General features: G+C 46.0%; 1 protein-coding gene across 1 annotated transcript; it reads left to right on the top strand.

Moving 5' to 3' along the window:
• The first annotated feature begins 153 nt into the window (after positions 1-153).
• Positions 154-22,608, top strand: LOC100541650 (microtubule-associated tumor suppressor candidate 2). The gene is made up of 9 exons (XM_019612075.2): positions 154-207; positions 1,331-1,457; positions 6,944-7,158; positions 12,456-12,561; positions 14,122-14,195; positions 15,361-15,459; positions 16,573-16,692; positions 19,660-19,757; positions 21,851-22,608. Exons 1-9 carry the CDS (start codon positions 154-156, stop codon positions 22,065-22,067), a joined length of 1,110 nt encoding a protein of 369 aa, XP_019467620.1. The 3' UTR covers positions 22,068-22,608.
• The last annotated feature ends 2,547 nt before the right edge of the window (positions 22,609-25,155 follow it).

The following is a 25,155-nucleotide window of genomic DNA, read 5'->3' as shown; positions in this document are numbered from 1 at the left end:
TTTTGCCTAATGCAGTCTGGAGACTCTGCAGTCCTGGCAGGCGATGCCCTGTGCATTAGTCAGCAGTGTCAGTGTATGGAGCTGGCTCTGCCAATCAGATCCACCAGTCATTTGGTTTACAGTAAAATTTTCTGGGGAGCAAGTTCTTTGGAAATGGTAGATGTCACCCCAAAGTGGCACCATGTAAAGGATTACTACAAATTCCAGGTTAGGATTTCCTGGTATCACCACAATTAAAGCAGTTCTGTGTTTCTCTTAACAGAGCTGAAGTTAAGTGCAGGAAAAATAAAGAGAAACATTAGGCTCTGAATTTCATTCCACTTTCATTAGATTTGTATTAGTCTTGTTTGCTCATTCCATCTTTTAAATTCCATTTGCTACTACACTGTCTTGTTTCTCAGATGTGATTTTTCCATACTGTCCTTTAGAGATTCATTAGCCTTTCTAGCCTGGGACACACTTATAGCAGCTTCATCCAGCTTTCCTAGCCTCCTAGCCATAAGTGACATGACCAGCATGTCTACACAAAGGAGCATGTCTACTTTCCTTTGCCTTCTCCCTAATCTGATTCAGGACTTTTCCAATTTCAAATGCTGGGATTTATTGCATTAAACCAATAAACTCCTATAGATTTTCCCGAGGCTTTTCTTTGTCAGTTTACACAGCATTTATGAAATATCCAGTGTCAAAGTCCTACATTTCAGTAATTCAGCATACTTAATGACAATATCATTTATTTTTCCTTTGTCCAGCACATCTGTTTTAATGCCTTAAGTATTCAGATTTCTTTTGAGACAGGTCAAGGGAAGGAGCTCATATCCTTTACAGACAATAAAACAATCTGAAGGAAATGTGGAAATAGGCATGAACATCATGCCAGGAGAGGTGTCTGTCTGTGTAGGGTATGCTCACCATGTCTAGAATGGTGTAAGTGCAGTAATCTGCTATGCAAATTCAACAGCGTGAGCATACTATTTTGTTGCCATATTACTATGGTAGATGCAGGCACAAATAGATGAAAGTGTTCAAACAGAATTAACAGTATCATCCTGTACGTGTTGTCCAACCATGAATGGTTCACAGATTGAACAGCAAGTAGTAGACAAATCTTTTTAGACACAGGGGAGTAATTAGTGTATTCAATGCTGTCATGAGCACATGGCTTTGTGTATATGTATTCCTGCCAAACAGAAGTAGTGGTGGCCAATGAGTGGTGGCTTTTAAGCTTGAAAAACTGAATGAGTTCATTATAATCCTCCCTACCTACCCCACCGCCCCCAAAAATCTGAGGAATCATTCTAATCTGCTTTACTGAGTGAACATGTGAAAGTGCTTATCTGGGATAAACCCGGGGACTACATATTTCTCTCTTTTTTTTTCCCTTAAACAGAAAGAAAATGCTCTTGTGAAAATAGACGAGCTAGGAGTTGAGCTTACAAAGATCAGGGATGAAGTCGGTAAGTAGCACAAGCAAAATAACAACAAAAGTGTTTCTCTCAGTTTACACAAAGTCCAATATTCCCTATGATCTGATCCTGGGTACACTGCATACATGGGACAAAGTGTCTTCTGAAGCCCAGAGGCAAGGGGATTCTATGATTTCAATTTGTTGTTGTTGTGCAGACAAGTCCATCACGATGCACTGAAACTGACTGTATATTATCTGTACTAAACAAGTGGCTCTTCATAAATCCACCTGAGAGTGGACCTTTGATATGTAAAGGGGAGCTATAAGAAAGAAGAGGACAGACTCTTTATCATGGGCTGTTGTGAGAGGACAAGGGGAAACGGTTTCAAACAAAAAGAGGGGAGATTTAGATTGAATACAAGGAAGGAGTTGCCCAGAGGTAGTGGATATCCCATCCCCAGAGATATTCAAGGCCAGGCTGGATGGGGCTTTGAGCAACTGATAGAGCTGTAGGTGTTCCTGTTTATTGCAGACAGTTGGATTGGATGACCTTTAAAGTTCTCTTCCAACTCAGATGATTTTATGGAATTGTGTCATGTGGGATTGGTGAGCCCAGAGTGGCTCTGCCTCCCCTTGAGGGAGACAGGGATGTAGATCTTTCTCAACAGGGAGGGCTGTGCTTTGCCTTTGCTTTGCCTCTGGTGACTCATTGCACAAAAGCTGAGCACAACTCTTTTCTGATGCCCAGCTGCTTGTGCTCCCTCTGAAATATTTTGGCTGATAGCCATTTCAGAGAGAGATTTTTGTCCCCATTGCCGAAGGATACTGCGGCAATAGCAAAATATTATTTACAGTTTCATCCTGTTATTTGTCTTCATCCATCCTCAGCATCACTCTTCATTCTCACAGAGGAGCTGCTTCTACAAGTGCTTAGGAAGGGCATATCTGAAGCTCTCTGTTGTATACCCACTTCTCATTTGGAAGCCTATCTCTTGGATTTGCTCACGTTCTCCGTTGGGATTACAGCAGGGAGCAGAGGATCAATTTGTTCCCTTACTTTTGTAATTGGTGATGTGACACCAACTGTGTTTTGAATCTGCAAGCTAAGTGCAGTAACCAATGCCATGAGTGAGATCAGTTCTTGTCAGTCAGTTCTTTGCTGTCTCTAAAGCAGTGCAAGCTTTGGGTGCTAGTGGAGATGTATATCCCACCTGCATAATACAAGGGTTATGCTGTTCACATTCTCAGGTGAATCTTTATGTTGTACAAAATTCTATCTATCGTGCTAAGCTTTATGCAAATAAAGAATAAAACAATCACTTAACATCAGCAATCATAGGCAGTTGGAGTTAACATTTAGGGGAAAAGTACAGAGTGAACCAGTAACTTAGTTATTTTGACTACAGCAAAGTAGTAGTTCTGACTTGTCTCAGTCACTTTGGTAAGCAGACTCTCATTAATTTGAAAGTTATCAGCCCAGATGAACAGCTTGAGCGTTGGTCAAAAATTCTGGATTTCTCATGTGTATGTCTGCCGTGTGAGTAGGACTCACAGATGGAAATGTCTGGATGAATCAGTAAAACTAGGCTAGAGTAGTCAGGATTGGTACAGGTGGTTGGTCTAATGTTTGGTTGTATAGATGATAGCTCTAATTTGGATAGTGTAACATTGCACGTGTGGTGCAGGCTGATTCTTCAGATTCTCTGTACAGTCAATAAAGAGAGAGCATCATTCAGTGAGGGTGGTCCAGCTTTGACATGCCAATGTCCAGGACTGTCTCTCTAATTGCAATTATTCACCTTATTTTAAATGTCTACATGTGGGTTGGGTATCTAGTTCCATCTTAGACAATGTAGATCTAGGCCAGACATAGGTGCTCAGTGCTGCTTGAGATGCCCCAGGGAATCTGAGACATCCATGTGTGTAAAACACTGTCTGTTATGGGCTGTACCCTTCTGGACCCAGGCAGGATGTTTAGGTTTGAGTGACACCCTCCACCTTTACCTCTAGCACTGTTGTGGAGTCACACCCCTCATCATGCAATGAAATAGAAAAGTGCTGCTACTCAGCTTGGAGAGGAATGTGTGCATCCACAGCTTTGTAAGCACCCAGGAACTTGTTATTTTATACAAAAAGGTTTGCTCATGTATTTTGCTAGAAATAACAAGGCTAGAAAAACACTACAAGCAATCGTTCTACCCTCAAGACATTCATCTTTATAAATTATACATATAAGCACTTTTCAGATGTAACACTGAGTCTCCTGGAAAAAAAGAAGTGTTGAATACCTTCTGTTTCCTCTCGCTCTGGTGGAAATTAAATGTCAGAGTTGCATGTTCCTTTGCTGTCAGATAATTGACATGTGAAGTGAGCTGAGAGGTGTGGAGGTGCATAAACACCTATATGAATGTAAGACAATCAGATGTCAAGTTTAAAATTTGCACTGTGAATTTGCAAGAATTTGAAACCTGAATGCCAGCTCCTTCTGGATGTGCCTCCCGATCAGAGGGGACTGAACTCAAACAAGGGCTCTGTGATTTGTCTGTAGTTCTGTGGCTAAGGGTCAGAAGTAAGGGCACAGGCTACACAATTTGTTTTTGCTGTTGGATGCAGAGCCCATTTCTCATGAGCAGGCGAACCCTGTACATATGACATCAGCCCCCAGCTCCCATGGGATTACCCTGCAATGCAAAGAGGCTGGGCTCCAAGCTTAGTTTTCTGCAGGGGATTTGGTCCATCAGTGACGTCTCCCTCTCCCTCACCTTCCCAACCTGACCTGAATTGGGTTTTGCTTTTCTGTTGCGCTCTGTAACAAGGTGGGAAATTGAGCAGCTCAGGGAGCAGGGAGGCAATGGCACCTGCTCCCCTGTAACCCAAGATGGCTGCTGTTTTGTTTGAGGTGTTTTATATTCAGCATAGCACAAATTTCCTGCGAACTAGCCTGATTATCTGTCTCCTTTTGCATGTGGGGTATGTGGGGATGTGCCATGAAGACACACTTGCCCTCTTTCCTCCATTTTGCGCCTGCATCAGAGTTTGATTTGAAAAGCATGAGCACTTTTGTGTTTTAGGCGGTGGAAAGAGTTTCATGTTCTGGGAAGTGTTACAGATTGACTTTCTTTTGGTTAGAACGTGTCACTTCATTGCCTGCCCTCCCTGCGTGCTGGGTAATCTCATTAGAGAGGCTATGAAGAGAAGGGTTTCATTGCAGCTCCAATTTAAAGCCTGAGTAAGTTTCAATTATTCTGAATCCAGAGCTGCGGGCTCTTTGGTAGCTTTGCACACCAAGTGAAACTGTTACAGCAAGAGATGGAGTTTACAGCTGTAAGGCAAACCACAGAGACAGGACGTTTCATGACCATATAAATCCTGTTGTGGTGTGTGGTAGGTGGGAAAGCTTTCTATGTGGCATTGCTGCAGTGCTGAACTCCCTGGTACAGCCTCACTTTCTGTAGGGAGCAGAGAGCCTGAAAGGGGCACAGTGTCCATCTAATGCTTCTGAAAACATCAGGATCAGAACAGGACCAAAGCAGCAGTATCTATCTACAGTCTAGACCTAGTGAGCAAGTTTGGATATCACTTAGATGGATAAGTACATTGCATGGACACATCTAACTTGGGTGTGCTCACAGCAGTTGGCAATTAGAGAAATTGTTGCTATCTTGAAAAAAAATGTGTTTTACAGAATATCCCACACTGAAAGGGACCCACAAGGATCACCAAGACCAATTTCTGGCTCCAAAGAACAACCCCAAATCCAATCCCAATGTCTGAGAGCACTGTCCAAGCGCTCCCTGAGCTCCAGCACTCAGGCCGTGCCCACAGCCCTGGCCAGGCTGTTCCATGCCCACCGCTCTCTGGTGCAGACCCTTTCCCTCACCCCCAGCTGCCCTCCTCTGAGGCAGCTCCATGCCGTTCCCTCGGGCCCTGTCGCTGTCACACAGAGCAAAGCTCAGCGCTGCCCCTCCGCTCCCTGTGAGGAGCTGCAGCCGCCATCAGGCCTCCCCTCAGCCTGCTCTGCTCTGTGCTGAGCACACTGGGGGCCTCAGCCACTCCTCACACAGCTTGCCCTCCTGACCCTTCCCCATCTTTATAGCACTCCTCTGGATGCTAGTAGTTTGATATCCTTCTTATGTTGTGGTGCCCAAAACTGTACACAGGACATGAGGTGAGATCACACCAGAGCAGACTAGAGCTTAGTCTGATGCCATAATAGAAAAAGACAGGAAAACGCATGATTTTCTGCTTCCAGGAAACATAAAATGTCAGTCATTCAGATTAATGTTTTTGAAATGTTCTGAAGTTGTCTGCAACTTTAGAGGCAGCTTCTTCCACTGTGCTGACTTACAAGGCCATATGTGTCTGTGCATTTTGAAGGGCAAAGGAAGGATAAGCATCTGACACAGTATATTCAAAAGCTCAGTATTTTTCTAAACCAGCTATGGACCTAAATCAGAAAGAAGGACTTGCAGTGCCATCTAAAACACACCTTTTCTGTGGTGGTGTTCTGAGTGTTGTCATCACAATAATTTTAATCATTTCTTTCCCAGTAACTCTTTGACTTAATTTGTATCAAGCCTTCAGTGTCTGAATTGAAAGCAACTATTTGGTGGCAAAGTAAAAGCTGCAGAGTACTCTGTGACACTGCTGCCCTGGGAGACAGGAACAATACAGAGGAGGAACCAAGTGGGGAAACAGATTGAAGCATTCTTGACTCAGTGGAATGCTAGAGTTGCACCTTCTGAAACAAGTTGTAGACACGCTTATGAATTTAGAGACATTGCCACTGGGTTAGTTCGCAAGAGTAAAACACGTACACTTTCTGATTGCCCTCAGTAGTAGCCTGTCCTGGGTGCTCTCTGGTTCCATGGAGCACACAAGGTAGTTGTTTGAATATAAAAATATTTAAGCAAGTGGGCACTAATGGTTTTAAGAGATCCTTGTTAGAGCTGGTATAAGCTGGCCTGTGGAGTGAATAGCTTCCCAATGGAAGCTATGGAAAATAACATATGCACAGGATGCAACTCAAGAACCTGTAGGTCCTCTGCTTCCCTGGTATGTTGTTGTATGTGGGACTATGGCCAAGGCTATGACTTGAGAAAAGGAGATAAGGAAAATCTCTTCTCCCAGATGAAAGGCCTTGTGTCGAGTGATTGTCACATGTGCTGTCTTTTCCATCCAAGACAAAGTAGATGCCCCAAAGACTTGATTTTTCAGTCCAAGACTGTGCTGGCCAGAAAGGAGACATCCCTGCAACAGAATGGAGGTCCATGAAATTCCTTCTTTTTGTATTATTCCAGGCCCCAGTTTTGTGTGGGCATTTGCAGGGCTCTGCCAATGCCGCTATTCAAATAAATACTCCCGTGTATGTGTACTAAAGGGAGGAAGACAGAGGAGAGTGTGAGCCTGTTCACAATTGGGATTCTGGAGAGTCCCAGTGTTGGCAAGAACCACTGTGCTCAGTGATTTACGGAGTTGACGCCACCCTTGCTCCCAAGGATCTGAGAGCCTGACTGTATACTTTTGTGTCCTCAGCCATCAACACAGCGAGATGTCAGAAACTACAAAATGAGAAGGAGGATCTGGAGAGGCGCTTAGAGGAGGAGGCGAGAAAGCTTCGCTGGCAGCAGAAGGAGGAGCTGCAGGATCTGGAGCAGCGTTTACGTGAGGATTACAGCACCAAGATGGAGAGCCTGCAGGAGCAGCACAAGCTGCAGCTGGATCTCATCAAGTCTCAGCATCTGCACCAGGTCAGTTCTAGCCTGTTTGCTTCAGAAAAGCAGACCATGTCTGTTCTGAGTGGTTTCAGGTAATGAAACACAGGCAGTCTCAAACATGAAGACACTGGTAAAAACTGATGACTAGAAAAATATATTCTAGATTGTCTTTATGGCATTTCTCTCCTATGTTCTTAATGGCATTTCAGTATAGTATAGTTCAGTATGTTACATTGCCATGTGTTTTCTTAATATGCTTCCTGATGTTTTACAACTAACATAAACAATTATACTAGCTTTGCTCCCCACACCTACTTGTTCCCCATCCCACCTATTCTAGTCAATTTATATGAAACCAGTGCTTGAGCAAGAATCTGTTATGCAGAAGTATTGCCAGTAGAACCCTGTCCTTCGTTCTTTCGAATGCCACTGCTGATACAGTGAAATGGTGGGGTCCATTGCAACATTTATGTAGGCAGGGAGGAAGGCTCCCACGTACAGCTACTTTAGTCTTAATGGCTGGAGTGAATGATCACCATAATTCATGCATGGGCACCTCATGATGGCAGAATGCCCTGCTGTGTATTATGCCAGTTTTGCCTTCAGCTTGTCTTTTCATGCACTCTGTGTTGTCCTCACTGAATGTAGGGTACAGTTCTAATTTTTCCAGCTGCAACTCTTACACATTGCTCAGCACCACAGTTCACGAGGGTTTTTTTTCCTCTCTGAGGCCATGTAGTCTGTCAGCAACACTCTGCAGTGCAGATGTCCCACACTGTTCCCCTTCTACTTGGATGGTGACAGGGCTTGCTTTGGAAGTGAGCCAGCCTCATCAACAGAGCCTGTGTCCAAGATAGCTTAGCAGGATTAAGGGGTAAATGTTGGTGTAGCACTGTAGGACTGCCATAGCTGAAGCTCTTGCAAGAGCCAGGAAAAGAGACTGCTCTGTATTTAGTTCAAGTGAGGGGAAAGGATGGATGTCGCACTGAGTGACATGGTCTAAAGGAGTCACAGGCATGGTTTGATGGTTGGTCTAGATGATCTTATTGGTCTTTCTAGTCTTAATGATTCTGTGACTTTATGAAAACAGTAGGTTGGGGCACAGCAGAGGCTGCAGTCCACAGTCTTTAAGCTCAAACATTTATAGAAAGGGAAATGACCCCATTTATGCCCTGTAAAATTCCTGAGACAGAAGTGAAAATACAAACTGAGATGATGACAATTCTGTGTCTCTTGTACTGTGTTTACAGCATAATGCCAGTGATAAAGTACACGGCTCAGACAGCCATGTCAGATAGACACACTGCATCCTAGCTTGTGCCCCTGCCACCCCAGGTGTCACTGTGCAGGCAAAGGGGACAAGAACACTGTGTGCCACTGGGCCCTGCAGTAGAGCAGAGTTACGGGCTCCTTCGTAGCCTTCCCTCAAAAGGGAGCTGTTGGCAGAACCTCCCCTCTCCAGGTCTCCCACCCCAATCTGCCAGCTTGCTTCTTGTTTGTTTACTCTGCTATCAGTGGACCCATATGTTTGACAGCTGATTCCAGCAAAAATATTTTTATGGGGATGTTTCTTCTTTCTCTCATGTAAAGATTTGGGGGAGGGTGAAGCTCTCTCTCTGGATTTTACCCATTTTAATTGCTATGCCTGTTAGCTGTTATTGATTTGCAGGGCTTGTAAAGTGCGATACAAAGGCTTTATGTGACCAAGCTCTTTTGTCCCAGGCAAACTGCCTTTTTTCTGTTGCCACATTGATTTTTAAAGATGCTTGGGAAATGCTGTAAAATAGTTTTTTCTGCTCTACACTAGAGTTTTCACAATCTTTCTCTGAAATTGCATAGTATCTGTTCTTGAACTGTGTCTCTTGGTTCTCATTTTAGTTTATGACAGACATTTTTCTTACAAAGCCCCTCAAATTTTCTGCTTTGGGTTATGGTATAAAGGAGGGAGTGGCATTCCCAAAAGCTTTGGCTTTTTTATCCCCTTCACAGTGTTAAGTGTGCCAGCTTGTCTTGAAAGAGATACCAGCTCTAGCTGCAAGCCTTGCCCCTCCTGGATCATCAGGCATTAGCATTTGTGAAGGAATTTGTTCTGCAAGTTAATTTTTTGCTAGGAGAGCTGATGACTTATCTCTGCTTCTCTTTGAAGTGCTTCTCCAAGCTCCAAAGACAGCAAAGGGTGGATGGTGACTTTATTCCCCTCAGACTGATCACTGCAATGTGGGTTACACAGGTCACTTGACTACCAGCATACTTACATTTCTCATGTCCTCATCTGTTGCAGTGCTATTAATCACCACACTGAAACAGTGGAAGTGCATCTTCCCGTTAGTAGGGCAAGTAGTTCTCCCTCCTCCAATCCTTTGGTTTGCTCCAGAACTCTTAGTTCCCAGAATTACAGGAAGTAGAGCAAACTTTTCTCTCTGTTGCTTCAGAACCTCTGTTGTGAGGCTGGTATCTCTGTCTTTTCAATCCATGGTTCTTCTGGCGTCTTATGATGAGTGATAGTAGTTTTTCCCTCCTGACTCATACTCAGCTGTACACCCATCCTGTGTTCATTGCTATCAGAAGCTGGCTGGAAAGCTGCTCACCAGTGACACTTCTTGGCCTCTTGCCCTGGAATAGGACAAGGAGAACTGGAGGAGCTGTGTTAGCCTCTGAACCAAGTTTCCTGAGAACTAAGCGTAAGAGCCTCACACCCAAAGGGTTTGTTATCTGTGGTTCTTCATCCTCTGCTCAACTTAGAGAGATGATGCTCTGGAGAGGGGAAGCACTTGGCTCTGAGCATGCCACAGAACACAGCCTGCTCAAGGGACTGGAATCATTCAGCCCTAATGCTGCTGAGCCAGCAATGATCAGGTGTGACAGTGCATGCCAGTATTTCTATGCTCCTTGCAACTAAGTGCAAAATTATAAATCCATGGTCCTGACTTGCTAGTGTTTCTTGAGCAGTTCAGCTCAAACTATTTTGTCCTCCAGCCCACTGAATTCCTACTAGAGCCTCTTCTTCCCTTTGGCTTATTAATCCTTAAAAATCCCATATGAACTTCTTTTTATAGCCAGAAGTAGTTGTGACACAGGATTTAAGTGAGTTGATCAAGCTTACAGAGTAAGTTAGTGGCAGGGTTGGAATGTGATCCAAGAGATCTGGTTTCAGCTGCCAAGTAGACAATCTGCTATGAAAACTGCAGACTGCAAGTCACACGGGAAGGTTAAAAGGAGTCATTTGGGATGGGAATATAAAGCATTCAGAAGACAGAAAAATCCCTGAAGACCATTTGAAAACTGGAGTATATTTAATTGGCCTTATAGATAAATAACCTGACAAGGATTGTGGCAGAGAAAGGAGACCCCTTCACCTTCTGAGGATGTTGGAATTGATCTTAATTGTTCCTATGGGGTGCTGCTGAGCTGAGCAGCAATTAGAGCATGAGTAAAGACTTAATTAAGGGTGGGTTAAAGAATGTGGCAATGCTCATACGAGGCGTGCAGACTGGGAGAAATCAAGTGATAGTTCATATCCCAATAGTAGCCCACTGGGTCATCTAACCCCCCATTGCCCTGCTCTCCCATGCAATGTATCAACAAGCTCAGTTCCACATTGTTCTGTGAACAGTTCTTCACCTCTTCGTTGTCTCCCGCAGTTTTAAGAAAATGTATTTGTATAGTTTTAAATTCCATGTTTAATGCCTGTTTTTCATTCTAAGAGATAACCTTATCCAACCTGATATGAAATATTGCTCCTGTTGGGTGATCTAATACATATGTTTGATAGATGTGCTTGGCTGCAGTATCTACCAATGTTCTGCGTAGCAGTGGACAAAAATGCTGTGTGAGGCGAAGTGACTTTGCAATAAACAGCTGTTTCTTTGTAACAATTAAACAGCTCAATTTTGTGCATTGCCAGATATCACAGGCAGTGTGCAGATACCACAGACAGTGTGTATAGGGAATGAGATCACTGTGATAACAAAACCTGGAAAAGCATATCAGGTCATCGATGGTAACACTCAGAACTGCTCTGATGAATACTTGAAACCCTAAGGAATTGGGGGTGGACTCCAGGGTTTTTCTGATATCATTCCAATGGCCATCTTTACAGAGCTGGAAGCCCCATTTTGTTCCCACTTGGATGGCTGCTGAATGAAAGAGCCCAGTGAGTGAAGTTTGACATTCAGACCTTAGGTCATTGAGCTGCTTGGCAGGGAGCTTGCTTCCAGCCTTGATTTTGGATCTCTCTTCCGAGTGAATCCCTTCTAGAAATATGGCCATAAGCTGAACAGAGGTAATGCAGGTGGGCCATGTTTGGTTAGCCACATGGACATTGCTGCTGAATTGTGCTGCTGCGAGGCTGAGGCTTTGTGTAGACAAGGAGGCAGGACTGTTCTCCAGCTCAGACTGAGAACAGAGGAGCTGCTGTTCCAGGTTATGCTGTGCTTGACTCATAGTCAGCAAACTTTGCAAGGCTCTTCAGTGCCAGTTGTTTGCAGGAATCGGTCAGAAACCAGGGGACTTTTACATACTTCCTTGATTCATAAAGCATTTTGTTTCTTATGAACTGCAGAGCTGGACTGTGAGTAGAAGCAGGCGGCAGAACAGGATGCAGGGAGCTTTCACTGGTACTGGAAACCCCCTCAGCAGCTCAATCTGTGGGTCTTCCTCACTCAGTGTCAGGTTAGAAGTGAAGAAGGAATTTCTGCAGATCAGAGCAGGTGCTGTCATGTCTTTCATCAGTTCATTGGATTCAGGAGGAGTTTGGAACTTGCATATTGATGGCTTTGTAGGATGCTCATTTTCAAGTGTGATAGATCGTGATTCATTTTTTAAACCTACTGATGATAAGTTCAATGTTTCTCTAGAAATGAATATTTTACAACTATGAATAATTCATAGGCACTTTCCATGGAAGATAATTCAAGACTGTGCAGTTAAACTCATTGCAGTAGAGCTCCACAAAAAGAGGGTTACTCTGAACTGTGCAAGTTTATCTGGCCATCAGAGGGAGCCAGGCAATGCATACAGTTTAGATTAATTGAATGTTGAGTTTTTTGAACGTATCCTTTTTTCACATTTTTGCTTTGTGCTTTCTTATGTGCCTCATTTATCATTTTAAAAAGAGAAAAGCAACGAGCAGCAGTGGGGGTAACGCTGACACTCAAGGAGGTAACATGCCTCTTTCGTAATGAACAAGCCTGGCTCATGTACGGAGAGTGTCACACTCAGTACATCCTTTTGCTGTTTCCAGCTCACTGCAGCTGTCTAACAGTGGCTTGTCAGTGTGCTGCAGCACGTCTAACCGTGTGCCCGTGTTTCCATCTGCTGTCACTGAACAGGTGTCCGACATCATAGATGTCCACCAAGCTTCAGTGTTAAAGCTGGAAAACAACCACGCCGTCGCCCTTGCTGTACTGCAGGATGAGCACAACCGTGAGATCCGAGGTAAGCCAAGGACAACCTAATGGTTATTCCAGAACAGCAAATAGCCCTGTCACTGCATTTGTGTAAGCCTGGAGTTTCTTCCCCCGGAGGAGCTGATACAGAAAACCTGTGTTGGTCTGTGTTGTGTGAACCACCACGTTTGTGATAGGACAAGGGGGAATGGCTTTAAACTAAAAGATGGGAGATTTAGTTTAGATGTTGGGGGAAATCTTTCACTCAGAGGCAGCGAGGCCCTGGCATAGGCTGCCCAGAGAGCTGTGAGTGCCCCATCCCTGGAGGCATTCGAGGCTAGGGCACCTGATCTGAGATGAGATGTCCCTTTCCAAGACAAGGATTAGAACTGGGTACTAAGGGACAGTAAGGTCCCTTCCAAACTGACCCATTCTGTGATTCCATGATTCTGTCTTTCTACCCCGGGGTGAGAGAGAGCCATATGCGATGCATACAGTATTCAGCTTGCACCTGAGAGTGTCTGTATGATCTTTGGGACGAAGACAAGGCTTTCTCCATGGGTTACTGAGTCCAGATGCCACCTCACCTCATCAACAGACTTTTTCTGAAGATCCTGGGTCCCTGAACCCAATCCTTGGGCACTCGGGACGTTGGAGCTTACTAAACAGCTCTTAATGTCAGTGCTTAAAAGCTGTTCCTTGCTTGAGGATGCGCTTATCTATGCGTTTTTGCTAGTATTTTCTGATGACAAAAGTTGGGGATGGTTATTAACGCCAAAGCGTGTGCTCCAGCTCCTGCTGTGGATGCGGGATGCCCTCCTGTGCCCGCAAGCAGTACTGCAGCCGCTGCGCAGAGCCTCGGGGAGCAACACTGGTGCTGTCATCAGGAAGGGATGCTTAGAGAGCACAGCCCCGTGGGCTGGGAGCACAGGCACAGAATAGGTTGTCTGTGTACTAAAAAGGTAACACTGAACGCCAAGTGCTGAGTACCGAGTGCCAGTCTCATGGCGTTGGTTTGGAGGCTAACGTATTCCACTTTGTTTATTAACTTTTAGTTATTAGTCAGTCCAAGGTGACTTTTCTAGTAGTGAAACCCTTAATCGTGTAATATAAATAGAGGAGTTTTTCTCTCCAGGGTCTGATAGCATCATTAAACCTTACAGATCCTCCACAGCTCCTGGAGAAGCACGAGCATTTGCCTTTTTGCATCCAAGTTGCTGCCTCCTCTTTTTATCTCCCCAAAGCAACTGCCATGCAAATTTGCAAATGTACCTAATTTCAAATCCCTTGGCTTGGGGGTACTCGCTCTGAAGTGGTCAGTTGCCCATTTTTATACTGAACCTTTTCAGATGACAGCCCCTGGGAGCTGACAAAGCTGAAAAATCCATATTTAGCCACACAGGCATAGAGGTACCACTGAAAAACTGAGAAATGTTGATCCTCAAAACAGTTATCCCAGAATCCTATGGTGTGTTACTGCTGATTTCCTCCTCAACCTCCATGCCCTAAAACTGCTTTCCAAGCGGTGCTTGGCTCCCAGTCTCTGTGCTCTCAGAGCCCGCTTTGCTGGACTTCACTTAGCAATGTCGTGTCTGTGTGTCTTCCCCAGAACTGGTTGCTGCTCACGAACTGGAGAAAACACAATTAAAGGAAAATTTTGAAAAGCTGCGGCTGTCGCTCCAGGTTAGCAGTTCTGTTATTTCCCACCCTGCAGTGGTGTTGCAGAGCACACCGGGCCCTTGAATCTTACCAGCTGTATTTTGTGGTGCCCATTGTGAGGGCACTGCTTCCCTTTGTCCCTGTACATCCCTTCAGCACAGGATCCCGTGTGCCAGGGATACCTCAACTTCTCTAAAGGCCTGTTCTGCTCCACCTGTCCAAAGTGAGATGAGTGAGATGAGCAGCCAAGGTGCCCCTCGGGCTTTTCTCCCTGTTTTGGCTGATTCCAAATATACTGCATCTGGAAGAGAAAAGCAGGGAAGCCTAGAGGGAGGAAAATGCTGCTAGGGTTCATATTAGCTTTGGAAACCTTGTGTGAACAAGATGCCTGAGTACATAGTGCCAGCTCTGTTTGATTGTCTAGGCAGAGATTAATTACGAGTTAGAAAAGCCCCAGCTGGTGTGTATTGTTACATGCAGCACTTGTCACACCTCATGCAGCTTTTACAGTTCCAGCCTATTCTGCAGTATGCACTGATGCAGTGTTACAGCTCAGAAATGACAAATACAAAATATAAAATGTGACCTCACAGCAACTGCAGCTTTCACAGGTGTGGGCTGTACAGAAGGCACAGGAATACCTTTCGTGGGAAGATTGCTTAAAATAGCACATTGTTCCTGCAGATAGCTCTGAGATGTCATTCAAAGCCCACTCTGCTAACTCACCGTGGCTTATTATCATATCAGAAGCCCCTAAGTAGGCTGGAATGTTGCCTGTAAAGGTGAAGGAGGCACGATGGGCATCTCCTCCACCCCATTCAGGCTGTAGGAACTGTACAACAGATCTCTTTCATGCCTGCAGTATAAATGCCAGCTGTCTCAAGGCAGGTGTGGTTGTTCTTATTCATCCCAAGGTGACGGGGTGATTTAGCATTGAAGACATGTAATGGAGCAGTGCCAGCCATTGTCATCTAGCTGCAGGCATTGCAGGGATCTCAGGCCTGCCCAAGGCACTTCGTTTTGAAAACCCCACTGTACATTCAAGTGGCCTTACATAAGAAGTTCACCTGGCAGTGGTTTCTGAGCCTTGGTCAGCTCCCTTGCTGGTTGCACAGTGCAAATTGGCTTGTGTGGATGTGAGAGGGCTGATTAACGACATGGTGATGTGGTCGTTTCTCCTCCCCTGCAGGACCAGATAGACACCCTCACCTTCCAGAACCAGTCCCTGAAGGCCAAAGCAGACCGATTTGAAGAGGCTTTGAAGAAAAACACTGAGGAACAGCTGAAGGTAGTTGGCAACTATCAGTACACAGCCATCATATGTGCTTCTGTGTTCGGCGCACATCAGCGTTAGCAATGGGATCCTACTGCAGGAACTGGGGCTCGTGCCTCCACCAGGACCCCGAATCTTGAACACTGTGGATAAGTCAGCATTGATAGCCTTGTCCTGGATACACCTCAGCACAGGGCCGTTGTCCGTTGTCTTCCTTCTGTCCTCTATTCTTTCACCCAGCATATGTAGCTCTGTTTCCAAAACATTCCCTGAACTCTATCTCATATGTCCTTTTTGCTGTCTGTTCGCCTTTTCCTTTTTCTTCTCTTTCATTTTACTTTTTATCTTTTCACATTTATTCTATTCACATTCTGAGCCAACTTCTGTGATGTTCCATGTATTCCCTCATTTTTTTCCTGGGCTTATGTGGGCAGACCTGGCACATCATTAAATATTTATTCAACTGCTGTCTACTGGGGCCAAGCTGTTAGTTTACAGTGTGCAAATGAATGCTTGCTGCAACTATTTATCTGAAATGAAAGAACCCCAAAATGAGTCTCTCTAAAAAGTTTTCTTTAATTTGGATCACTTCAGCATGTTCACAGCACAGCCCCATGGACAAGACAGGGGGACAGGGAGTGGACACAGCAGGGTTGAGTGAGGGCCTCTAGAAGCTTTCAGGTGAGAAAACTCCTTAGGAAAGGAGCACAAGTGTCTAAAACTGCCTTGGCCATGGAAACAGGTAGTGTTGGTGCCTTCCATGCCTGCTGCAGTACTTAATTAACATAATGACAGGACAAATTCTGCTGTGTCGCCATGATGTCAATGCCCATTACTCCAAGACAGCTCACTGGTGTGAGTTACAGTCACAGAAATCCAGAAAACCATGAATCAGCAGCATCTCATCCTTCTAGCCACAGAGCTGGTCAAAAGAAAGGTATCAGTGGCTGCCCAGATAAAAGGATGTTCCAGGAGAGAATATCAGAGTTCAGATCAGCTGGGGAGGCTCACCTCCATCTGCCTTTCACAGCACTAAGAATCCTAAATTGAGTAGATTGGGAAAACTTTACCTAATGGCTGAAGATGCACTGATGGCTGACATAGACAAATTGCTGGTATGTTTCCTAGATTGCGCAAGCTCCGTATCTGCACTTAGAAGAAGATCTGAAGAGCTTAAAACATGTTCTGGAATTGAAGAACCATCAGATTCATGAACAGGAGAAGAAGATTATGGAGCTGGAAAAACAAGTGAGTTGTCATTTTTTCTTCTGGAGGAGACATCACAGAGGTAGAAAAGTAAAAGTTTGGTTACAGCAGGTGAATTTAAAAAGGGGGGAGAGGAAAATATGTTGGGAAAGACGCAGTTAAAGAGGCTCATGAATGGCTATCTACTGTGCTCTTCCACAGCCAAGCACATGGCTTCTTCTGTAACATCTCAGATTTTCACTCAGAAATTGGGATCTTATCCCTCCCCTTCACCTGCCCATGACGCTTTGACTTCTCCCACACATCTCTTGGCCTGTACTGCTTTTATATGTGGCTACCTGCTCAGCCTGTGCATTAGATTATGAGGTGAGGAGCATAGGAAGAATGGAAGAAGGGGAGCTTTCTGGTCCTCCAGGGCTTAATGTTGTACAGCACCCTGCAAGAGCCAGGTGCCATTTAGGACTGGGAAGGGCAGAGAGGGGAAGACTGAGCCATTTGTGTCCTGCTGCTGCTGGTGAATTAGCAGTATTCAGCTAGCAGTCCCTAGCAAAAATCACTCTAGGAGAGCTCTCTGAGGTAATGCCTTTCTGCAGCCTACACTGTTTTCTCATCCTTTGCTTGTGGGGATCCTTGATGAAGAACTCTCTGGTTCACCATCAGTTGCACTTTTTATTGGAAAGGGGATTCATTTTCTGAGGAATAACCTATAGTGACAGTAAGTGTGTGGTATGGTGACAGGATGAGGCATTACCTCAGCTGGGAAGCTGGGACAGCTGGTTCAGCACAGCATTCAGCAAGATTTGTTTCCATTTACAGGGAAATTTGAGAACTCAGATGATTATTTTGCTGAACAGATGCTTGAATCAGTGGATGTAGAGAAAAATGTCTCCTTACAGCTGAGATTTTTTAACTTTGCTCCTTCCAATATACTGCTCCTGAAGCAGAGCCAGAATGTGAAAACATGCACTGTAGAGTTATATTGGAAAAATAAAAGTCAACATTTAGCAGTCATTTAGCTGCTTTTGCTAATTAACCACATACAGCACACATACAGCATACAGCTCCTGCCCTTTATCACAGTAAAACACTAAGGCTACAGTGGTCCAAGGGCACAACTGCTTTCTGTTTAAACATCTGCCTTTGTATGTGCCAGAAACACCTCAGAGCATCTCCGAAGGCTCTGAGAGATGGGTACCTCATAGGAAGCAGATTGGCATTTAAAACACAGGGTCAGGTGGGTGACAGGATCCTGAAAAGGCTGTGCCCGGAACAGAGCAGGATTAACTTGCCCGTTTGGCAACTCTAGGCACAGCAGAGGAGTTGGAACTAGATGATTTTTATGGTCTCTTCCAACCTGTGATTCCAATGGTCCCACTCCATTCTGTGATTCTCTGAGCACGTGCTGTCAGGATTGTAGACCTTCATAGAGGTCCTGAGGCTCTCTCCCTGCTCTGTATTTCAGCTGAGGTTAGCATAGACTGGAAGAGATGCAGCAGTGGCCATGAGTTGTGGCACAGGGCATGGTGGGGATGGCCACATTTGGTGGGCTAGGAGACAGTGCTGAAGCTGGGCAAACAGCTGGGACATGCAGAGAACATTAGGGCACGCTTGGTTCCTTGCCTACTGGAAATGAGGGCATTAGGAGAAGGGTAATAGAGAGTGAAGGTTGCGCTCAGGAGGGAAGGAGTTGCAGCTCTCCTATGCTTTGTGTTGGCACAGCGACCACTTATTAAAACCATCGAGGTTAGGGGAGCAGTGAAGGTGCCTGTGACACTGATTCCTCTCTTGAAGAATTTCAAAATGGGGCCAGAATCTGCTCTAACAGACTGTACTGTGGTGAGCCAGAATATCTTCAAATCAGCAGCATCCTTTATAGCTACCTGCATTGGTTGGCGATCACTGCTTAAAACTGATGCCTCCACCATAAGGTGTGAGTTATTGCTAACCCGAGTGCACAGTATTTTGATTCTTTCTAAAAGATTGGGAAATTCAATAACCAAGCTCACACAGAGATAAGGTTCCCTTGCGATATCTTGTCTTCTTCCAAAAGTGTTGAATTCAGCAACATTCAAACTGCTGGAAAAAAAGCAAGAACTAAGGTGATAAAGCATGTCAGATTCAAAACTTGAGAAAAACAGAGCATCTGAGGCTGTAGTGCATGCCTCTAACCATATTTGGGATGTAATACACTGCTGGTGACATCCTCCAACTCTATCCTTGGGCTGTCCTGAGTAAAAACTGCTTGTGCTTGGGGCAGAATCCATTTCACCTAATTGTAGCTGCCACTGCCAGCAGCAGAGAGATGTGTCTCCAAGGGGCACTGCAGGGGGTTATGTATTATTTGTGCTGGCCAAGACTGGGACCTTCCTGCTTCTCAGTTAGGAAAAAAAGGACTATTTCAGTTCTGCCTCCCTCGATGCTGTGTTCAGTTATCTCAAGTACCGTGTTCAGTTTTGGGCCCCTCAAGAAGGACTTGGAGGCTCTGGAGTGTCTCCAGAGAAGGGCAACAGAGCTGTGAAGGGTCTGGAGCATAAGTCTGGTGTGGAGCAGGTAAGGGAACTGGGATTGTTTAGTCTGGAGAAGAGGAGGTGGGAGTTGGCCTCTTCTCTTGTCGCTTTGTTGGAACAGGCTGCCCGGGGAGGTGGTGGAGTCACTGTCCCTGGAGGTATTCAGAAACCATGGAGACGTGGCAGAGAGGGACATGGTTAGTGAGCATGATGGGGATGGGCTGATGCTTGGACTGGCTGGTCTTAGTGTCTTAGAGATCTTTTCCAACCTTAATGGTTCTGTGATTCTATGATTCTATGAAGTTAGCCCTGCTGATGGCCACATCTTCACCAGAATGAATGGGGTGAGTCACTCCTCTAAGCCTCATCTGCATCAAGATGACCACCTCCATCCTTCTTCAGATTTCAGAAGTTGCTCTGGGGCCAAATAAAGAGCAAATCTTCATGAAGTAGGCTTCAGGATTTCTTCAGACTTAAAAAGAATAACCTCATTTTGTTGCAGGCTGAGAAAAATTTAATCCTGGAAGAAAAAATCACTGTGCTGCAACAGCAGAATGAAGAACTCAGAGCCAGGATTGAGCAGAACACCGTCATAACAAGGTTTGCCGAGATACTTGTACTGTATCTAAGCTTACATAGAGGCTGCAAATTTTAACTGCCCAAGGCTGACATTTATTTCAGAAAGAGAAGAATTAAGTATATTTCCTCTTGAAAGCGCATGGTCCTGCTCTGCCTGTTGTATCAACAAATCATTTTTATATCAGGGTTTGTTTAACATGAGGAAGGTCACATATCTACAAGAAATTATTTTCATGATTTTGATATGCTACTGAGTCCTAAGTTGCCAATTGCTTCTGATCCCAGAGTCAGTGCCACAAAACATGTTGGTCAGGGGATAGTGAGGGTGGGAAAAGCGGTTTCACAGGGACAGTCTAACAACGCTGCCATCACCCAAGCAGGGTTACCTTTGGTTTTGTTGTTGTTTGCACTAACAACCTGACCTTGTCAACAGACAGGTTCCTTGTCAACAGACACCAGCTTTTGGGCTGGTGAGCCTTTTTATTTTTTCTCAGAAAATGCTGGCTAGAAAAGGCTGTAGTGGGGCTTTGGGTATAATTTTTACGGTCTGTCTTGTTGGGCACTGCAAAAGAAAAAGTAATTCCATGTGTAGCAAAGCTTTCCTATGGAGTTATTTCTCCAGGGTGTGCTCCCTGCAGACTTTCTCACGCTGTTTGGACTGGGAGCTCACACCACAGCTGTTTCTTTAATGGGATTGTGAATAGGATCTTTCTCCTCTACTGGGCAAACAGCTTTTCAAAATCTACCAGCCCATATCTTTAAATCTTTTGACTCTGCAAATGCTGTTTTGTGGTTCAAAATTGACAGAGGAGGAGAAAAGCAGACATACATGCACAATCAACTTAGCTCCATTGCTATAAGAAACTTGGCCAAAGAAGCAGAATTCCTCAGCTGCCAGAGCCCTGGAAATACATGATGGGTGGTTGTGTTTGTGTGTCAGGTTTTATTTCTAAAACCTGGTAAGGTTTTAAGCTGGTAATTGGGCCAAGTACATGCCCTGAGCCCCCCTGTTGGATTGCCCCAGGACCAGGCTCCTGCCCAAGCTCCTGCCCAAGCACAGTGGGGATGCAGAAACCAGACAGTGCTTCCAGAACATGACCAAGTTGCACATCCATCAGGTCCCACCATCTGCCTGGATCGTTCCATTTCCTTTAGCACAGCCACCTGGCTAGAAGCAAGCAGACTCATGAGGTTCGGTGCCCACAGATTGCTCTGTCCCACCCTTGAAGCAGCCAGTGGGTTGTAGGGAGCTTCCCTGGTGCTGCAGCCAGGAATGGAGGGTCGGGATGGTCAGGACTCAAAGCCTCACAGGGCATTTATGGAGCAGAGCATCATCTGAACAAGGGAGCACAGAGCACAGACTCCTTTCCCTTTGCACACTGCAGCAGCTGGGTGGGTGGAAGAGTCAGGGGTGCAGTGGCACTCACCTCTTCACTTGTGCTCTGCCACCTCACAATTGCTGTTCCTCATGGCCCAGATTTGGTGGCAGAGTTGAGAAGCAAAGGAGAGAGTTACGGCTGCCACTGGAGTTGACAACAGAATTTTATCCTTCATTACACAGAAAAATGCCTAAAAGCCAACATTCCCCCATCTCCACCGCTGTGGAGGAGATGGAGCAGCTCAACAAGCACCTCTGGGTGATGGTGTGCCTCTGGGCAAATGTGGTTGGGAAGCACAGGTGTCTAATAACCTGGGGCTCTGGGCTTCACCCCAGGTGTGGGTTTGGAACCTCTGAGGCTAAGGGGCACAAACCCAAGTAGGAACTGCTGCGCCAGTGAACAGACTCTGCAAACAGGGGACACTGCATCATGCCGGGCACTTGCATCCCCCATGTGCTGAAGGGAGGAGATGATGATCCAAGAAGTTTCACTGCTCTTAGGGCTGAAACCAACCCAGCCCTGAGCAGATAGTGATGAGAAGAGGATGCCTGAAGCCTCTGGGTGTACCCACATCCCCAAGCCAAGTACCTGAACAGCTGTGTCCCAGCTGCAGTCCTGGGGACGAGGTAGGGTGGTGTGGAGGGAGGTGGGTGGCTTCCTGCTGCGCTGCCTCTTGTGCTTCTGTGCCTCCTCCATCCTGGTGAGCCTCATGTGCTGTCTGGCTTCCCTCCCCAGACAACTGTCGGAGGAGAATGCCAACCTCCAAGAATATGTTGAGAAAGAGGTGGAGGAGAAGAAGCGGCTGAGCAGAACAAACGAGGAGCTGCTCTGGAAACTGCAAACAGGAGACACTGTCAGCCCTGTGAAATCCCCCCCAGCATCATCCACATCACTTTATCGCTGCTCTTCAGGGAACTCCTCGCCAGCCAAAGCCAGAACCGTGCGACGGTGATCCATCATGGCCCTCTGCCTCGGTCATGTTTCCAGCTGCTGAACCTCACACCCAAGGAAGTACCACCATCATCAGGTGCCAGAGCTCGTGGCTGCAAGCATGCTCCCTGGCTGCATAGCTTCACACTAGGCAGGGCTCTTCGAGAGACCTCAGATAGGAGCTCATGGTTTTGACACGTTCATTACAGTAGCAGGGAGGATAGTGATAAGTTAGGATAGCAGTAAGGTAGGCTAGCAAAAGGTTTAGCTTAGTAGGATAATGATTTCACTGTTGTTAGAGCCAGCTGTTGGAAAATGCTATATCACAGGTTCATTGGGATGGACTGCTGCTGCAGTACTTCAGGTTAGTCTCAAATAGAGTTCCAGTTGTGAACATTTCTGTATATGTGTCTGTGTTTATATACATGTATGTACTGTACCTTTATACCTATATATAGACGCACACACATATGTATGTAGTTGAAGATGTTCTGAATTGCATTTTTTTATACTCTTGGATACTAAGTGCTGATCTATTTTCATTACAGTCAGCGGTTTTCTAACTCGTGCCTAAGACTTGTATCAAAACAAAAAGCATTTCTGTTGCGCCTCCCAGGAACATTTATACCCAAACCAGAAGGAAGTCCCACAGAAATAGAAGCGCCTTCCAAGTGACCACCAAGTGGTACAATCCTTAACACCAGCGACTTTGGCATTCTGAGACAGTACTGCCTTGAGAAATCACCTTTGCATTGAGCACCAGATGAGAAACACAAACCATCCACTGCTTTTAGCTCTTAGCGTTGATGTTGTAAGTAAGTGGGGATAGGATAGAGATGAGAAACCCAAGAGTTTTAGTCAACATGATAGAGGTTACTGGGTAATATGTTTCAATTTTAGACTCTTTAGCTCCTAGATTGCTTTTATCTTGCTTCCCCTTAAGCTAGTTTTGAAAGTCAAATCCTCTGGGTGTAGGGTCCTGTTCAGGTCGATATGTTTCAAGTCCCATGAGCAAGGAGAAGCAAACCAACCCTTTGTGATCAGACCTTTGCTGATCCAGCGTTAGGCTGAGCTGGTGGAACACCAGGCGTGATACAGAGGGCTGCATGGGCACAGAAGAGGTCAGAATGTTCCTTTCCATACCTACCCATGTCTCACACCACTATATTTTACCTAACATTGCAAAGTGTGTGTTGGATCCATGCCCGGCTTTGCTGGAACACTCTCAGAATGACCTCTGCAGCTCAGACACAGATTTGGTCACCGCCAGTGCATTCCTAGTCCCTCTGCAATGCTATAAAAATAATAGTGATGTTGGGTTTTATTCTCCTTTTCTTGAGAAATTTACTTTTGTAGCAGCTTTTGCATGTGATGCTGAGTGATTTGAGCATCTTGTTAGGATAGACCTTACCACAGCAGCTGCTGTTGAAACACACTGCTAGGTGGTAGTGTGTCCAGCAAGTACAGCCTGGAAGTACAGCCTATTCCAATAGGTACACACACAAAGGCCCTCCTCGCCAATACAACATAACCACCCCCAGATCTGCTGCATGCACAGAAAACTGCAATACCTCCTGCAGTGTTGTGCTTCAGTCTGCCGATGCACTTCTGATGAGATGACCAAGTCAGAATTGTTATTGTGATCTGATCTCAGTTTTCCCATGTTGAACACACCAGAGCATATTATCAGCCTGGGATGGGCTGGCCAAGTCTGGCTTTCATTTCTTCATTGTTTTCCTCTATTTCTGGTGCTTTCCTACTCCCATTTTTGAATTAAATTCATATTCAATAATTGCTTCCAGCAGTGAATTGGGAGTGGGGCTTCAAAGCTGGGAAAACCAGGACCAGCCCTAGTTCTGCCATCACTTGGTGTCATTGCCAGCCCCTTCCCCATTGAATTGTTGCCTCCCAAGCCTGCTCGTCACTGAATGCTTCCTTGGTGAGACCTCCAAATCACTGGCAAAGCTCAGAGCCTGGTGGGTAGGTGCCTCGGTCCAACAAACCTTCCCTAGGGGATGTCACAGGTACCTCCTGAGCCCAGAAACGGGGAGTTCCATCCCCCCAAAAATCATTCCTTTTTCTTGCCATGGATGCCCACTATGGGCTGGCCTCAGTGCTGGCTCCCCTGCTCGGTGATGCTGGCACATCTCCCTTGAGGGCAGGGCGCCCACAGGTGCCTGGCCCACCCCATAGAGACCTTTTGGGCAGAGCAGGGGGCCGCTCACCCCTCATCTCTCTGGCAGCAGCTTGGCGTTACCGAACGTTTGCAGATTGAGCACTGAGGCCTTGGTGCATCCCACTGCAGGCCTCTGGGGATGGCACAGAGGCAAAAGCCACTGCTGATGATGGTGGTGCGGAAGAAAGCTGACCCTAACAGGTGCAAATCAGGTATGTTCCGTCTCTGCACTGATCGCTTGTGTCCCATGGACACGCCAAGGAGTCCCTGTACAGTTCCCACACAGCAGGAGTCCCACGGTCCGGTTCACTCTGTGGCTAATGAGTACAGGAAGTTTGTATTATTTCGGTTCTGATGTACAGATAAGTGTAATATATTCCTGATAATAAATACACGCGCCAGCACACAGCGTGGGTGGGCGCATAAAAACTGGGCTGTCCCACCGTGTTTTCTGTGTACACAGACGTACAGACACTGGCATGAATGGAAGGCAAAGCGAAATCCCGTTGCAGTGCGGTAAGGAATGGGGCCTCCTGGGAGGGAGCAGCTGAGTGGGGTTATCACAGCTCACGTGCTGTGCATTAGCTCCAAATCCCATAGACCGCCACGGAGAAAAATGAGGCTCACAGACCAGCACATCCCCACAGCGACACAGCGCTGCCCTGGGTGAGGGCATTTCTCACATGTCTGGTCTGAGCACCTTTAGCCCCCAGGCACCTTTGGGGCACGGGGACACTGAGCTGGGGCTCTTCCTGGCATCCTCCCGATGCGACAGGGGCTGAAAGCACAGTGCCCCATTGGGGATTGCAGTGGTGCCCCATGGGCTCATCCCAACCCTGAAACCCCACAATCAGAACGTGCTCAGTGCACAGCCCCTATTTCCTGTAGCAAACCAACGTGGCAGCACCAGGGGCTGCACCCCAGGGCAGTGCCC

Source organism: Meleagris gallopavo, chromosome 1, assembly GCF_000146605.3.
Source record: "Meleagris gallopavo isolate NT-WF06-2002-E0010 breed Aviagen turkey brand Nicholas breeding stock chromosome 1, Turkey_5.1, whole genome shotgun sequence".
Lineage (NCBI taxonomy): Eukaryota > Metazoa > Chordata > Aves > Galliformes > Phasianidae > Meleagris > Meleagris gallopavo.
This window is presented reverse-complemented; position numbering and strand designations above follow the sequence as displayed.